This window comes from Rissa tridactyla, chromosome 11, assembly GCF_028500815.1.
Source record: "Rissa tridactyla isolate bRisTri1 chromosome 11, bRisTri1.patW.cur.20221130, whole genome shotgun sequence".
NCBI lineage: Eukaryota > Metazoa > Chordata > Aves > Charadriiformes > Laridae > Rissa > Rissa tridactyla.
The window spans coordinates 4,648,939-4,666,616 of NC_071476.1; the positions used below are offsets into that span (position 1 = coordinate 4,648,939).

At 41.3% G+C, this 17,678-nt stretch overlaps 1 protein-coding gene across 3 annotated transcripts in view; it reads left to right on the top strand.

Annotated features, from left to right (window-relative positions):
- The window catches only part of RNF130 (ring finger protein 130), a 55,688-nt gene that overhangs the window by 22,939 nt on the left and 15,071 nt on the right, over positions 1-17,678 (top strand). For 2 of the 3 annotated variants that reach the window (XM_054217347.1, XM_054217346.1), the window contains exons 3-7: positions 1,370-1,620; positions 4,933-5,004; positions 7,307-7,389; positions 14,257-14,353; positions 15,394-15,598. In XM_054217347.1, coding sequence (XP_054073322.1) covers positions 1,370-1,620; positions 4,933-5,004; positions 7,307-7,389; positions 14,257-14,353; positions 15,394-15,598 — 708 coding nt within the window. Of the gene's footprint in view, positions 1-1,369; positions 1,621-4,932; positions 5,005-7,306; positions 7,390-14,256; positions 14,354-15,393; positions 15,599-17,520; position 17,678 lie in introns of those variants that run through there. The other variant, XM_054217348.1, reaches the window with a different exon arrangement.

Here is a 17,678-nt window from a genome sequence, read left to right on the forward strand (position 1 = left end):
TAAAGCCCCCATGTTGGTAACTTACGCAGCTGTTTGGTTCTGTTGCCCTGGCTTATTGTGCCTTGGGTTTCAAAGACGCTGCTCTCTTGGGTCTTCTATGCCATTTTGTGGATACAGTAACTTCTTAAAAATCAGATTTTGATTAAAAGACTTTGAAGAAATTCCTTGTGTTAAAATAGGACCTCATGTTCTCTCTTCACTGTCACGCTAGCTGCTCTGTAACTTAAATCCACTCTAAATCCAGAATGTCCTCTCTGAGGGAATGTGAATTGGAGCAGGCAGATGGAGCAAACAGATGAGCAGACTTTGCAAGCATTTTGAAAATAGGTCTTGAAAGGGGTTTTAGTATAGGAAGCAAATAGATCTGGATGAATAAGAATGGCACTCATAAGGCTTTTTTTCTTTCTGACTTTGGTTTTCTTGTAAACTGCTTTCTTTGAACTTAGATCAGAATTGCCCTGAGTTTAAGATCCTCTTTTTTATGGGGCCTCTGCTTTTAAAACATAGGTGCTCTCTCTGCTCAGCAGGTGATTTTGTTCTTTTTCAGCAAGTCTTGTGGTTTGTTTCTCTTATTATCCTTGTACCAATAGTTTTCCGTTTGGGACAGGAGGTAGTGTAGAGGCAAGACACTACAAAAACCAGATGGGCTACACGTTCAAAACGGAGCTGATGAAGCTGACAGCCTCTTTGCGATCTTATCAGCCATGTCTTTGTATGGGTGATAAAATCAGCAGTCAAACTTCTGCCGAGTTTTGGTTGGTTTTTTTTAATTTCTCTTCTGCTTTGCAGCCAGACTTGTGCGCTTTACTTTCACTTCTGTCTGAAGCGATGTGGGTCAAAGTCTGGCTTTGCTGCTTCTGTGCTAGAATTGTGATTTGCAGGTCCCTGGCAACCTTGGTGGCATGTGAAAGCCGCATAACCACGCAGGGGAACTTGTCTCACTCAACTCGTACGCGGCACCGCGTACGGTAAGACCACTAGCAATATCACTGAACTCATCTTCTAAATGTTTTTCTGTGAGTTGCCTGTTGGGGTAATTCACAGCTTCAAACCTGGAACAAATGTGCTTCTGAAAGCCAGTTCAGACTGCACCCAGTAATTACGCTGTGGGTAGTACTGTGTAACCACGGGTAGAGATCTCCTGCTGTGTGTGGAGCTGCAAACAGTTTGCATGCTAATGCCCTAATTTGAAAATCTGGGTTTGAAGGACACGCCGTGAGTCGAGTGCCCAGTAGTGTGTTCCATGTGCCGTAGGTAGCTGAGATTAAAATCTCTTCAGTTGTCAAATGGCTTTGCATTTGGAAAAATCTTGTGAGCAGCACTCCGTGTTAATTTTAAATGTAAAATTACGATTTTTCTCTTTTTATAGGAACTGGAGACATTGTTGCTGTCATGATTACAGAATCAAAGGTTAAGGAGATCCTGAATTACTTGGAAAAGAATATCTCTGTCCTGATGGCAATAGCAGTGGGGTCCCGTGTTCCTCCAAAAAACTTCAGTCGGGGCTCTCTAGTCTTTGTGTCAATATCATTCATTGTTTTGATGATAATTTCTTCAGCATGGTTAATATTTTACTTCATCCAGAAGATCAGGTACACAAGTGCACGTGACAGGAATCAGGTAAGGGAACTTTTTTTTTTCTCTCAAGTTCTGGAGGTGATATTTCTGTATGCAGTAGTCAATAGAGAACAAATAATTTCTTAAGGAATGTCCATCAAACTAGCGTTCAGAACCTCTTTGTCCTGAGGCACAGCATGTTGCTAGACAAGGATTTTTTATATAGCAAAGTGTTTTCATCCTGAGCAGCACCAGTACGAGACTTTATTACATGACAGGAAAGAGAACTGAGGCAAAATATTTGGGTTTTGATGAGTCCAACAGAAAGATAGAATCTGTGTTGGCTGAATGTGTATGCTGTATGTACATTGGGGATGGGAAGGAAAGTTAAATCGTGAATGAACTTCTGTAGTGCAGGAGAACACAGAACCAATGTTACGAATTCTATCCCTGTTCTTAAGGATTGCTTCAGCAATAATTAAGGTAATTCAGAAGTTGTATAAAGCTATTTCCAAACTATAATCTGTCGTGAATGTTAGGGTAAGAAAACTAAGGTATAGAGCTGCTTAGTGATATGTGTTAGCTTTCGACTTTATTCAAGATCACACTTGGTACGGAATGTCTAATTCTCCTGGTCATATATTTTAAGTAAAATTTTGTTCAATATGCCTTTCTTACCTTTTCTTTCAACTCTTAATTTGTTGAAGGATGGAATGAAGTATGGCCACACTCGGAGATCTTGGCTAAATCAAGTCATCAACTCAAATATGAGTTGATGACTTTAGAAGTAAATGTTTTACTAGTGTGGACTTAATGACCCACCGCCTCCATAGTGTGCCTTGGCTTTTATTGAGAAGGGTCAGTAAACCTCAGGAAATGTGCTGTGCTCTCTTTGCCTTTGTATCTCTCTCAAGGCAGCCTTACAAAGCTGCTGAACTCTAGTCACCGTCCCCCCTTATCCCCCGAATTACAACTCGTACACAGAAGCTCACTGTAAGGCAGTGCTTTGGTGTTTTGTCAAACCTAAAACAAATGCGAACTTATAAAACCTCAGTTGTGACAAAGGATTTCCTTTTTATTTTCTATAAATAGCGTCTGATGCTGCAGGTCCCGTGGGCATCCTGTAGATTTTCCTAAGGATGTCATTCTTAAATGACCACGCTGTAACTGGTACTTAGTGTGGTCCCTTGGGATGGTGAAAGTTTAAATATAACTGTTAGTCAATGAATGTCTGTGGAATACGAAATTGTGTCTCCTGCATCCCCTACGTGGTTCTAGGCTTCTTCCAAATGTCCGTGTTTCAAAACAGTCGCTCCATGGGGAAAGGGCTCTCATGACCCTTTTTCTTTCTTTAGATTTTTACAAAGGTCAGGACAAACTTGATGAAAATTTTATATGGTTTAAAAAGCTGAGCTTATTAAACTTTAATAAGAAGGTGGCGACAGCTACAGCTTATTTTTAAAAAGCTTTGAGAGCTTTCACAGAGAGAAGGCTGTACTGTTAGTGATGAAATAACTTGTTTTAGGCTATGATCTTGTTTTTAAGTTATGTCGAGGCACACTTTTTTTTTTTAAATCAAAAACATGCTGCGTTTTGTAGATAGTGCGAGTAGATACTGGTATTTCACATCACTAGTCTTGCACACTTCCGCCAGAGGTATGAAACTCTTTCGCATGTGGTGGTTGCCTTTTCCATCGAGACAGTCCTGGCTTTTAAAAGCAAGCATATGCTGTATGGCTCTGCCCTAACCTAGCAAAATAGCAAATCCTGAGCATTTCTGATGTTCACAGAAAAAAAAAAAAGTATTTGTTAAAAGTAGAAAATGGAAGAGATGGATCTCTCAAGTGGAAGAGATGAAAGTTATTGTTTGGCAAATTTATTTACATAAGAGAACGTGTATACATTTTGGAAGAGTTTTGCTGAAATATTATGCTTCCCATAGAAAATAATCTATCTTTACTATTTCTTGTAGCGCATATGCAATCCCATGCAGTACAACTAACTATAATTACTACCCACAATTACTTAGTTGGTAGCGTTGAGCATTTAAGTTAAATGCCTTTTCAGCCTTGTTCCTCTCTTAGTAATCACACTTCTGGTTGTGCAATGATTATCTGCTCCAGTGGTGTATCAGTGTGTTCTGTGTCATTAAGTACTCAGGCCAATATGCTTTTTCCAGGACTTGTAAATTGGATTTGCTTAAATCAACCAATTTCTTACATGTTGAAGTTAGGATGAGATTTATGACTTCAGGAAGCATGTAATTTTCCCATCCCAGCTCTGTCTGGTGCTGCATTTCCTATGTGGGTATACTTCAGTAGCTGGGACTGAGTATTTGATTATTTTTTTTCAAATCCACGCTCTGAAAAATATAAATAAGAGCTGTTCTTCTATGGAAACCACAAAAAAAAAAAAAGTGCTTTTGTAAAGCCTGTCCCTTTCAAAGGCAGAGCACTTAGTACAAGATGGAGGTGAAGGATGAAATACACGAACTTCCCTTTTCCAGTCAATGTAAACCAAATCTGATGGCTCGGGTTCCTGAAACAAGAAGACATGCGCTTTGTTCCACTGGGTGCCCCGTCTCTGGGATCCCATGGACCAGCTGGCAAACAGCTGTTCTTCCTTGGCTGGGAACTGGGAACTGCAGTAGGAATTGGCACTTGCGCTGCAGAAATGGCTCCTTCCACCCAATAGTGGTGGTCATAAAAACGGCATAAACAGCAAAAAATAGCTTGGCCTATGCATTGAGGTTGAGGTTCATCTTCGAACCAGTTTTCATTTCAGCTTTATTTAAGTCTGTATTGGCTTATTTAGATTTCATGACCCATTTTTTTTTTTTTGTGAGATCCTGGTGGTTTCAAGTAATAGCAAGAGAGAAACTAGGTTACGCTGAGAGGATCTCTTGAATCGCAGAATAAGATCAGCCCGCTTGGGGAGCGGGGGGGAGTAGTAATAATTCACGCTTAAGAAGAGAAGAAGGTGTTGTATCACGGCACACTGAATAAAAAGCAATATGAACAGAACATAACAGAAACCATTGGGAAGGCATGTTGCTTCAGCTTTTATCCTGCAGGCTGGGTTTGGTTAGGTTTTGGCACACAAACATTGGATCACTTCTGTGGACTTCTACACAGCCCACGAGGTTTATGCCCATGCTTATCGAGTGCATTTGTGGGCTCAACTGTCGGGTTCACTTTTTTTTTCCTGACAAATCTCTAACTGCAGGTTTTGCTGTGTACACTTTTTGTCTTATGCGTTGGCCTACTGCCACAGCGTGTATTGCAATGCTAGTATTGAGCCCAAATAAGTCATTATAAAGTAATGAAGCTTGATTATCAGGGTTAATTTGTGTTCTTTTCTTTGTCACTTTATTAGCGTCGTCTTGGAGATGCTGCCAAGAAAGCCATTGGTAAATTGACAACCAGGACAGTAAAGAAGGGTGATAAGGTATAATAATAAGATTTCAACATGGTAAACTAGAGCATGATGTTTAATTTTTGCCGGGGGAAACAATCGCAGTTTTTCCTTTCTGCTTCTGGTTTATGACCTTGCCTTCCTTGTTGGAGGCTTACTTTGTCCTGTGGCACAGTATTTTGTGTAACATTTAGTATTAATGTATGCTGTAAGTTTCAAATAAGTTTTTCTTGCTTAAATACTACTTGCCCTCCATCTGGCAACTGTGACCGAGAGTGGTTTTGTGTGCTAGCTGGCTGGGGGGGGGTTGCTGGTAAGAGTACATAGGGCTGGCATTGTTTATGTGGAATTCAGTAAGCTTAGAATCGTTCCGTATGTAAGTTGTGTAAAGTATAAATAAATTTAAAAGACAGGTCATAAAGGACAATCTCTTATGAACATCCAGTAATCTGAGGGGGAGTATAAGCAGGCATTTCGTTAAAGGTAGTAAATGTTACCCCAAGAATATTTCTTGCCAGTATACAAACTAAAATGTATGGTCTGTTAAGTCCTAAACTTTTTCCACTTTCATGAGCAGTACTGCTTTGTCTTTGATTCTGAAAGGAAAAAATAGTCACTTAATCTTGCTTAACTTTTGCTCTTTAATTTGTAAAAGGCAAGAGAATTCTGGCTGTGATTTGATTTTTAAGACAAGATTATTTCTTTGGGCCTTTTTTGTGTGATTCTTTTTTATCTTTCTGATCAACACTGTCAGCACTGGAAGATTGGGAAGTGATGGAAAAATTTGCTTCCAGAGAAAAGGCAGAAAAAAAAATCTCTTTTTGCTCTTTCTCCCTCCCTATGTAGCTTTATTTCAAGACAGCCTACTGCACTAAATCTGTCGAGTGGGTATGGGAGTACATACAGATAACAAGAACTTTTCCATATTAAAAGACGCTGTTGTCTTGATGATATAAATTCAAAACTGGCAAGTGACATGGAGGTCGTGGTACAGACAGTTTTGGGCCCCTCACTACAAGACAGACACTGAGGCGCTCGAGCGGGCCAGAGAAGGGCAACGGAGCTGGTGAGGGGTCTGGAGCACAAGTCTGGTGAGGAGCGGCTGAGGGAGCTGGGGGTGTCCAGCCTGGAGAAAAGGAGGCCGAGGGGAGACCTTCTCGCTCCCTACAGCTCCCTGAAAGGAGGGTGTATCCAAGGGGGGTCGGCCTCTTCTCCCAAGGAACAGGCAACAGGACAAGAGGGAACGGCCTCAAGTTGCGCCAGGGCAGGTTTAGGATGGATAGTAGGAAAAATTTCTTGACCAAAAGGGCTGTCAAGCCTTGGAACAGGCTGTCCAGGGAAGTGGTGGAATGGCCATCCCTGGAGGTATTTAAAAGACGTGCAGACGTGGTGCCGAGGGATGTGGTTTAGTGGTGTTTTTGGCAGTGGTAGGTTGATGGTTGGACGCAATGATCTTAAAGGTCTTTTCTAACCTAAATGATTCTGTGACAGCGTGAGATGCACACACAGGTGAACAGAGGGCGGGAGAAAACCTGTCCTTCATCAGAGCAGCCCATCGGGATTCTCCGCATGCAGCACTGACTGGTGCTGGCCGGGGGGTGGCTGTTCTCTTGCTGTGCTCCCTGTCTCGGTGTCTTGCTAGTAGCTTGCTGGCATCGAAGAGAATAATGAACTTGAACTAAAAGAAGGCAGAGGCTCTTTTGTGTTACAGGCCCAAACATTTTAAATATATATTGCTGATTCCATATTTACAGCCAAATGAAGTCAGCCCTTTTTCAGTGGAAATTTGAAATTCTCATGTTTAAAAATAAAATAAATAAATAAAAATCATAACTTCTGGAATACAGAGGAAGGAGAGGAGCCAGTCAGTGATCCTCATCTTCATGTCTGCATGAGAAAGATGACAGTTCTGCAAGTAAGCAGACAAAAATATGTGCCTACTCTGAAATAAGTAAAAATGGTTAGTTCTGGCTATATAAAAGGGAATCCCAGAATTCTTATCCTACCAAAAAACACCCCTGAATAAAACGGAAGTTTTAGCTCAAAGCTGAAGTAAATCCTCTGTACTTTATAGTGATTCATACAAATACTAGAATCATCTTAGGCTTTAGCTTATGTTTCAAGTGGTCAGTTACCAGCTCCAAATGAGGGGAGAGTTTTGTATGTATGAGATGCTTCTCTCAAGTCATGTTGGGATATAACCACCCAGTCATTGGTTTTGTATCTTCGTAATAACAGCCACTGAGCACAACGCAGTTCATGTACTAGTCACAACTACTTTTACATTTGTCATAGCCTCAACTCTTAACTTGAATTTTCATTCTGTTCATTTTAGGAAACAGACCCAGACTTTGATCATTGTGCTGTCTGCATTGAGAGTTACAAGCAGAATGATGTTGTTCGCATTTTACCATGCAAGTAAGCTAGTAAAGTTCCTTTGTTTGGAAACTATTCTTTCTTTGTGCTCCTTTGCTTCATTTCATGGAATATGTGCATTGTGATTTACAGACACATTTACTAGATGTTTCCAGTCCTAATACCAGCCACTTTATTTTAGGCTATGATACCAGAAGGTGTGAAGGTGGGTGCTGGCACTGTTACAACAGTAGAGATTAAACAAAAAATTCAGATCTCGGGCAGTTTGGGCATATCAGCAGTAGAGCTATTAAGATTGCACGGAGGGGAGGCGGGGGTGCAGATTTAAGGACTGAGCAGTGGGTGGACACCAAAAGCTCAAGTACAGTGATCCGGGTACAGCTGCGGCATTCTGCGCAGATGTTCAACATCGGCTGCTGGTTTCTGAAACAGTGTAGGAAATGGGAATGCAGTCTTTCCAACCTTCATACCTCCTCTGACATCAGTCAGACGCTCTGCTGTCCTCTGTCTTTGGTCTCTCCAGCGCGGTGTCTGTTTGGCTTGTGCCTGAAGAGTCGTACTCGCTGGATAATTCTGCGTTGGTGCTTATAATGCAACAACTTCCTCTTCCTTTTAGGCCATTCTCTTGACATTTACAGGTTTTCGGTTTATTTCCATTTCACTTCCTTTCTTGAGTTGTTTCGGGGTATTTGCTTTTTGAGAGATGCTTTTTAAGTGCTTTTTCCACCTGGTGATTGGTTTTGATGAACCGGTAAATTTCGGTAGCCTTAAGCATTACGGAGGACTTATTTCCCTTGTATTCTGAAATGCAAAGCTTTCTTGTTATCTCCAGACAAAAAATACACATAAGTTACGTGGTATACACGCAGTTAAGATCCAGTAATTTGACCTGTGCTTGGTATATAAATAGTGTTCTGCATGGTACTCTCAAAGCAACAAAGTCATGGTGTTGGAGTCAAGCTTCAGTCATGCAGCAGCACATAAGAGCTCATTATTGGTCTTCTAAATCGTCCTGCAGGCTGCTCTGAATACCTGGAATATTTTTCTTCTAATGCATAATGAATTTCTATCATTATAAAAGGAAAATGGTATTATTTTATATCTTATTGATCAAAATACGTGTACATTCTACTTCTAAGGCCAGAAGTTTAATTCAGTTTACTTTTCGCTGTGTTCTTTACCTCTTGGACTGTGGGAAACAGTGAACCGGTTTAGATTCTCAGTGTTGTTGTTTAATTGATATACGCTACAAATGTTCGTTTAGAAACTTTAATGAAAGTATTAGGGAATAGAACAGCTTGGTCTCAGATCTGTAAAGATTTGAGGGCTTGTGATCAGGTGGATGCGTGTGCATTTCCTCTCTGTAATTCGGTCGTTTTTACTGAAAGATGATGTCCTCTTGCCCATAAAAATGTACTCCCAAGTGTTAAGCAAAGATTCCTGTGACTTATATCCTACATTGTAATCTCCAGTAAAGCTTTCATATGTGAATTAAGCTCTAGTCTTTAATTTGTTATGTAGAAGATTATTTGGAAATTAGAGGAGGAACTCCTGGAAACTGCACACCAGTTTTGAATCACTAAGTTGATTATTTTTTTTTTATGAAATTGCCTCTTAAGAAAGCTTCACTTGTGTAGTTCAGGGTAGTACTGTGAGGCTCAAGGGTGTGGAACGGAGGGTCACAAGTCCCACTCCACTGTGCCTTTCTGTTTGATACTGAACAGAGGTCAGAGGGAGGTCCTTGCTGATGAAGAGAGAATTAGTCTTCATCTGGTAGGAAAGCATCTTCTACCACCAAGGAGAATGCGAAATTGGGACTAAAAGTCAACTTCCCTAGTTAAACACCTGCCACTATCCAAGCAATGGATGTAATGTTAGTATCAGTAGATGTGATCAGACCATTTAACCAAGATGATCAGTGGTTTTTTGGGGGAGATTAATTGAAGAAAAAAAAAAAAAATTGTTTGCAAGGCCATTTCCTTCAGCCACTGCTTGTGAGCCCTTGTCCTGCGGACAGGGAGCTCCCTGCTCTCAGGGAGCTGGATGAAGGTGCACCCGGCTGCCGCCTCAGCACAGCCTCCCCCACTGTGATCTCCCGTGTAAAGGAGGTATTGAGACTCTTGTGTAGATCCTCTTCTGTTCTTTTTTTCACAAGAATATAAGGTCAGTGAAGGCTCAGATTACATTCCTGCCGAAGGCTGTATGACAACTTTTATGTTCACTTTCTACTTCTCTTCTTTAAATCTCGCGTTTCATCTGCTGCAGTTGAGCTTTGAGTTGAGTGCAAAGCCATCTTGGCTAGACAGAAACATTGAGATGAATACTTTCCACAAGACACTTTTATATTTGTAGATGAAGGGCCAACTACTCCCTGCAGAGGTGACCCCAGTAAACTTCAGATTGCATGTGAGACTTTTCAGTCTTCAGCATCTGAGATGCTTCTCCCCAAATCTTGTTTTGGAGGTTTTATCCCTTTCTACTTCCTGATACTTCAATGTCTCATTTTAGTGCAACATGCAAAGTTAGTTAAAAAAAAAAAAGTCAACACAGACACAAAAAGCCTCACAAGAGAGTGTCTAAGCCAGATGAGAAAATAAATTGCAAGAAAACCATAGAGAAAATGGCTTGACTTAGAGGAAGCAAATGAAAGGCTAGAAGTTTTTCTTACTGTGCCCGTTGAGGAACTATAATCATTAGGCAGTAGGAAACACTGACATATGACATCCTTGCTGTTTTCATCAATTTAAAAGTAGCATTTCCCTTTGGTACCGCAGTTGTTCTCTGCAGTTAAGTAGGGTCTGTCACTCTGTCCCTCAGCAGAGAGGACTCAGGTTTGGGCAGGCACACAGCAGGCAAAGCCTACCAGCAGCTGCACAAGTTGCACCTAAAATTCTGTAATGAAACACCATATTTGTGATGTAAAGTTTTGTGGCAGGTGGGAAACTGTGGCCAATTTAGAAAAACTAAAGTGAAAATGATTACATACAGTGCAGTTGAATTTCTATCATTCATTTTGTGCTTCAGAGAGAGAAATATGTTTGGTACCAGCAGCCTGTGGACATACCTGTAGCTTTTAGTGCACAGAGGAATAAAGCAGTCATCTGTGTTAGGTTTACCAGCCTGAGGAACATCTCTGTCTTCCATGAATATCATTAAGTAAATTAAAAATAAGTATTGTAAGCAAATGTCAGAAGGATTATAGCAAAAGGCAAATCTCATGTACGGTTTTCTTTGTTCGCATAGTTTTGCTTTACCATCACACTGCTGCGTCAGGGGATGAAGGGGAACTGGGTGAAAAGTGATCAGGAGGGGGTAGTGTGAAGGACTAGTGAGAGATACGGGAAGGGGAGAGCAAAGCGATGGGTTAGAGAAAAGCACAGAGTGACTTTGCAAAGGGCAGAGAGATGGCCTGGGAAGGAAGAAATTTACAAGGTAGGAAGAGAATTAAAGTAGTGAATATGTTAAAATAAATGGCTTTTGAGTCAAATTCTTAATATTTCCTGTATTGGGCAAAAAGGGGGGAAAGTGAGAAAAGCAACTAAGCCAGATTTCCATCAGTTTGATTCTGTGCTGCTGCAAATAGATTCTTTTCTTTCTTTTTTTTTTAAGAGAAAATTAACACAGTGTCTCAATGCCATCTTTTCCACTTACTGCAATGCCTCTGCACCATCCCCGTTTTCTCTGCTCCCTGCTTGCGAGGACAGTCCCTCTTTTCCCTCGGCAATACGAGGTATTTGTGGAGAGCACCGAGGCTGCTCTCCCCTGGCGTTGTCTGCTGGGAGGGGAGATGCGGCCCCTTCCTCCCCGCCGCAGCAGGCCAGACACCCCTCCTCGGCAGTGCTGCTGTAATGGGCTGCCTGCAGCGGGGCAGGAGGGACCCCTGTGCTGATTGCTGGCCCGGCTGGGAGGTTGGTAGCCCAGGGTGAGGGGAGCAGCTGCCTCCAGCAAGTAGCCAAAGATCAGGTCGCTTTGGTGGGATGCTGAGGTGAGAGCAGGGAAGTCTAGTGAGCTCTTGGGAAATAGCACTCGTAAACTCGTTCAAACCCTTCTCTTTGTGTGACATGTGAATCCAGAGGCATTACACCACTAAAAGAGATCTCTAATTCACTTTTTTTTTTCTTGTGAAATGCTGCAAAGAAGCTGTATCGTACAACAGAGTTGGCGTTAACGGTGTTTATTACAAGCTAGAGGGCAACTGGCTTGGGTGTGCTGACGGAGTGGAAAAATACCTGCAGGTCACCTGTTTGGAGTTATGCCTGCAGGGGAGACTCCTCCGGTGCTGCCGGCCGTGCCGCCTCCGGCCCCTAGGCTGGAGAAGCAGAAAAAGCTGTGTCACACTTGACTCTGCGGCGTGTGGCTCCTGGGGGAGCATCATCAGCCCCCGTGACCTAGAGCAACTCGCTAGGAACTCTTCACGTTCATGCTCTTGGAAAACAAGTGACAGAAATATGGAGAAGGTTTAGGATAGCAGAAAATGCATGGGCTTCCTTTGTCAGAATGAGTTTTTAAAGTAATAAATGTGTTTGTTATCTTCATTGCTCTATTACTGCTTTTTAACTGTTGCAAGCAGAGAAACCCAGACAGAGCCTGAGCCACGATGATGGTATCGGCAAGCTTTTTAAGGAGTAGATAAACTGCTTAAGTAGTAGGCAGAGCCATGCCAATCTAAATCAATAACTAACTTTTGGAGAACTGCACTTTGTTTTTGAAAGACATTAATAAACATCCTTGAAGGTTTAGGAACTAAAAGCAAGGAATTAAGAGGTCACAAAAATAGTTGAGCTGTTCTGGTGCATTTGAACTATATCAAACTGCTAATGACTCTTTAAAATAAGTCATAATATTTAGCAGATGCATGTTGGCATCCGTATCAGTCGCCTGCTTCACTTGATCTGAGTGCTTCTACAGCACTGATTAGCCGATAACGATATATTAAAGCTGTTTTCGTACTTCGGTGGAGTCTTGATGTCTGCCGTTTCCCAAAATATTAGATTTTCAGGTTTGTCCTACTCCAAAAACAACCTTCAGAGACTTAAAAGGAAACATAAGCAACTAAAAGCCATGATTTGCCTAACATAGAAAAATAGCATCTCTTTGTGTTTCAGAAGGTGTCAAACCATTTTCGATCACCCAGGATTTCTAAACGTTGTTTCCTGTAGTTTTGTGAGTAATAAAGGGAATGCATTAAGACCTAATAACAATAGAAGCGAGTCTGTATTTTGTGCAATTATTTGGACAGTAAGCACTGTACATAGCCTGTGTTTCATGACTGCAGTATTCCTAAAGGACACAGTCCAGCAAAGTGACTAGCTGAGGTTCTGTAAGTTTCTATTCCTGCAATATCTGGGATATAGATATGCAAAGTCCTCCTGCTCCCTGGCCATCTTCTGTTGACAGTATTATACTCTGTAAGTCTGCGCATCTTCAGTGAGTACGGGTGGGACATACACTCGTAGCTGATGGGAACCTGATTATGTTGATATACTGTAGTCCCTCCATCAGTCTTAGTAGGCATAGACAAAACAGAATTATGTACTGTCTCTTTCTATGTTTGTTAACAAATACATGAGGCTTTTTTTTCCCAGTCATTCTCCAGACATTTAAAAGAGAATTATCTGGTAACATGCCTCCTTTGGTCTCTGCTTTTAAAATCCCGTGGAATAGGGAGCAAAAAATCCCAGACCCCATGAGGAGCGTACTGAGGCACGGAGCAGCAAGTATAACCTGCAAGAGGAGAGGACGGAGAGTATCTCAACTTCATGCTGCCTTGGGGACATGCATGACCTCTTACAGACCGTGCCGATGCCTCAGATGGCAGGAACTCCTTGTTCTGCCCCTGCCCCTTCGTCTGCTGGTTTCAGAGCACAGCTCCTTGCTGGCTAAGCAGCCCTTCTAATTGCTGATCTCTGCCGTGATCCCCAGTCTGTCCTATTCGGGTGTGCCTGCTCTTACTGGCTTTTTGCTCTGCAGTCAGGGCCACTGGACGTGAAAGGTCTGGCTTCTTATCTTAGGCAGTTACTCAGACTAAGTAATTATGAGTATTTGCTAAAGCTGTAGAAATCCTAGTGATACCCATTTCTGCCATGAATATGCAACATGAAAAGTTGTTTACCTTCTGAAAAGCCAAGAGTACACTTCCTTTAATTCCTTTAACTTAGGTATGTTGTTTTGGTCTCTGCATAGTCCTTCCTTGTTATGTTGGTTTATATTAATCCCAACACTGTTACATTTACATTCGTGTATGTGGCTATGATTTTTATATGCAATGTAGGTGGCAATTCAGACCATTCTCTGCAGAGTTCCCTGCTGTGCAAGTAGAAGCCAATTTGCCTTTTTGTCTTTGAAAGATTCTTTTTTTTTTAATGACCATCATGTGATAATGGACATGTTTTCCTTCCTGATATTGAGAAATACTGATTGTAGGAAAAGGGTTCTTTTTACTTACAAATGATAATTATAAAAGCCCTTTCAAAATCAAACGTAAGTGTCTTTGGGTTGGTTGCACTGACTTTTGAATACAATGGACTGCTGGTGGATCGGTGCTCTTCCTACTCAATTTATGGCCTCTACATAGAAATTGAGACAATACTTTACACAAGGTTATGGTAGAGACCTTGTAACCCTAGTTATTCTGCCCATATCCACAATAAAGGGGGGAGAAGAGAGGGATAATCTTCCTTTTAACTGTTTCTGCCTGATGGAACTCTTAGTAAAGGGTGGCAACAACAAGCAAGAGGCTTTCTTTTCTTTTTTTTTTTTTCTTATTGCCATCAGCACAGAATACTGGCAATTAAAAAATTTGGTCTCCTGGCTTAGTTAAGAAACTATCTAAATGTTTGTTAAAGTAGTTCTCATTGTATAAAATAGAATTGTTTGCAAATTATTTATGTGCCTTGTCTCTTCTTCTAGGCATGTTTTCCACAAAGCCTGTGTGGATCCATGGCTTAGTGAGCACTGTACGTGTCCAATGTGTAAACTGAACATTTTGAAGGCACTGGGAATTGTGGTAAGTTGCACTGTTGTGAGCTCTTCTTCCTTCCATGCCTGAGGCCTGGAACAGGAGGAATAACTGTAGGGGAGAAAGGGAGAAGGGTGTTCCAGTACCCTACTCAGAAAGGATTTGGGGTTTTTTACCAATTTCTTTGCTGCTGATAAAGCTGATTTGTTGGTGTTGTCCTTTCCCTAGTTGGTTGTTGAGAATATATTGTTATATTTCCATATATAACAATTTCTTATCTACTGGAAGTCTGCTAGGTTCTCCCTAATGTTCCATTTTCTCAACTTCTTTCACCCCTTCTTTGTTAAATTTACTCTGTAAATCTGTTGTTCCTGTTGTGGTCTCCCACAGACAGTCTTAAATTTGTTTGCACATTAAATGCCATGCCCTAGTAGAGGCCAGCAAGCTTTCCTCAAACAGCTCGTGGCTTATGGGATCCCTGAGAACTGCTTTTGTTGACCAGTTCACAAAAGGATAGAAGTGAAAACCTCAGAAAGGATTTTTCCATCTTTCCCATATGAGGAAAAAATTATAAGGTGGGAGGGATGCCCTTTACAGAAGAAAGAAGTAAGGAAGAAAGGAGAAGAGCATATGAAGATATTGTCTAAAGCAATTTTTGCATCAAGCCAGTGAAAATAATCATGCCTGCATTTTTAGCTGTGTTTGTTGCAAATTTGCACATTTTGTAAGAAATAGTTGCAGATAGACTGTAGGCGACCTACTTTTCCAATTAATAACATACCTGGATTTTTAGAGGAGGTTACTGTAGAATTCAGTGCATGTCGTCATTGCTCATGGTAGTAAACCATACAGGCACAGGCTATGATACAGGCGTATTTGAGTCCCTTTCTTGAATCTTAATCCCATTTCCTGCTGCTTTCTCCACCCCTGGAAGGTGCAACTTCGGATAGAACTTGCTAAGTCGTGTGTTTCTCTCCTGTGAGGACAGTCACAGCGGCTGATAGTGTGTTGTGTGATTTCACTCAATTTACGGGTTTGCTACATGTAGAATATTCACCATTGTAATGTGGAATCGCTTGTTTTTCCAGCCAAATGTGCCATGTACAGATAACGTAGCCTTTGACATGGAAAGGCTCAGCAGAGGCCAGCCAGCCGGCCGGCGGTCAGCACTTGGCGATTTTGCCAATGACAGCTCTCTCAGCCTGGAGCCCCTGCGCACCTCCGGGATGTCACAGCTGCCCCAGGACGGAGAGCTAACGCCAAGGTCAGGAGAGATCAACATTGCTGTGACAAGTAAGTTTTCTTTGGCTTCCAGTACTGTTCTATGGTTTTCCTGGTATGTGGCACTTGCTCGGCTGTCACTCTGTGCTGCAGGGCTGTGGTGAAGGATCTCCCTGCAGGGACAAAGGTGACCTCGGTGTCTCTTAGGAGGCATATGCTCCATGTTGAAACTGGTAACTCTAGGTACGACAGTGCCAACACTTCGTTATTAATGGTATATCCATTTAGATCTGCATGCAGAGGGCACTGGGTGAACTGAAATGGCAAGAAAATAACCTTCCTGAATTTGGTAGCCAGTCCGAGCAGCTGGATTGCCAAAACCATTATTTACCTTTTCAGAATACCTTACATGCAATAATTTATACAAATATAAATATTTAGGCTGATTACTATTTCTGCAGACACTTTTTTTCCACTAAGAACTAGAATTCTGACGTCTCTTAGCAGATAGTTTTTCTTACAAAATTTGTGAATTAAAAAGAAGTATTTGATGTGCCCACATTTGAATGTTGTCCAAGTGTTTTGTGACATAAGAGAACAGTTCCTGCACTGCTTGTAAGCTCCTATCTGTAAGAACAGCATGGGAAATTTCCACTCGCTGGATTTTACCTAGGGTTCTTAGTGTGTAGTAGCACTATAATGAATACAACATGTGTGGAATTGCATCATTTTTCCATATGCTGTACAGTCTCAATTTGATGCACGACTGGTTGTTTTTCTGGCTGAATTGCAAAAATAGAATCCATGCTGTACAACAGTCTGATTTTTCTCCTTGTATTTTGTTTATGTACATCTGTGATACATATATTGAGCTTAGTGACACTGTTTGCCACTGATATATATATATATATATATATATATATATAAAAAAGAGCTAGTGTAACTGATACAGTCCACTGGAGTGTTTGTTTAGATGCTGTAGCAAAGTAAATGCTTCATTTAAAAAATATCATCTTATGAAACACATAGTCCATATCCAGGAATGTCCTGATCTGGGAAGGAGAAATCCACATAGAAAATCTTTACAAAGCCAGCAAGTCACTTTGTCATGCAGTGTTCGACATCCGATTCATCTTGTATTTAGACTGTTGAACAGAGAGCAAATCTGTCGGCGTGCTGCTTTCCTTGTCCTGGGTGGGGAAACTCTGTACCCTAACTGAAACTTTTCACTACTTGGTTTTGCAGAAGGTGTTTTTACTGCCTGTTCCCAACTGTGGTACTGCTCTTGCACAGATGGGATGCCAGGGTAAAACAAGAAATAATCAGCAACAGTTCATTCTGACAATGTTTATAAAATAAAGCGTTAGAAAAGGCTGTTCAAATGTTTGGATTTTATGGATGACACATGCATTCTTTGATGCATGAGAGTTAAACCAAAAGCCGTATTCAACAAAAGTGTTTGTATTCCGATCTATTACCGTGTGACAAATTGATCTTGAGGAGGGAGAACTTTGAATACTGAACATTCTTTAATAGCCTTCTTTATACTACATCTTATTTTTTAATGTGTCTGTGTACACTAATGTTGAAATTATTTTTCCATTGTATTCCTGTCTGTTAAATGGGAAACTCTAGTTATGTTTTACTGTTGAACAAGCTATCCTGTTTTTTGTTGGTTGGTTTGTTGTTTTTTTTTTTTTTTTTTAAAGTAACACTATAGCATTTATTCAGGAGGGAGGGGGCGAAGACACGGGTGTGAAAGTATGTTGGGTGTGCTTATGTGAAGAGCTGCATCTCAGCAAACGTAAACCAACCCCGACAGTCGTCTTTCTGACTTGGGGGCGGACAGAGTTTCCATTGCATTTTCCCGTGTTCCTGCATTTCCCTTTACATTGTTAAGTAACCTTTCTTTATCACTAACCCTTGGGCTCAGCCAGGAAATATTGTTGTGCCATGCTTTTTTTCCACACCTCTCTCCACTTCTTCTTTGCTAGCCTTCTCCAGTCAGTAACTCTGTGGCTAATCTCCTTCTGCTTCACCTCCTGGTGCCAGTCATGGCTTAGAAGCCTCTTGCCTTCCGCCAGTGGTGTTTGAGGGAAATATTGGCATCGCTTTGACATAAGCCTTCTCCCACGAGTGATTTCCTCCCTTT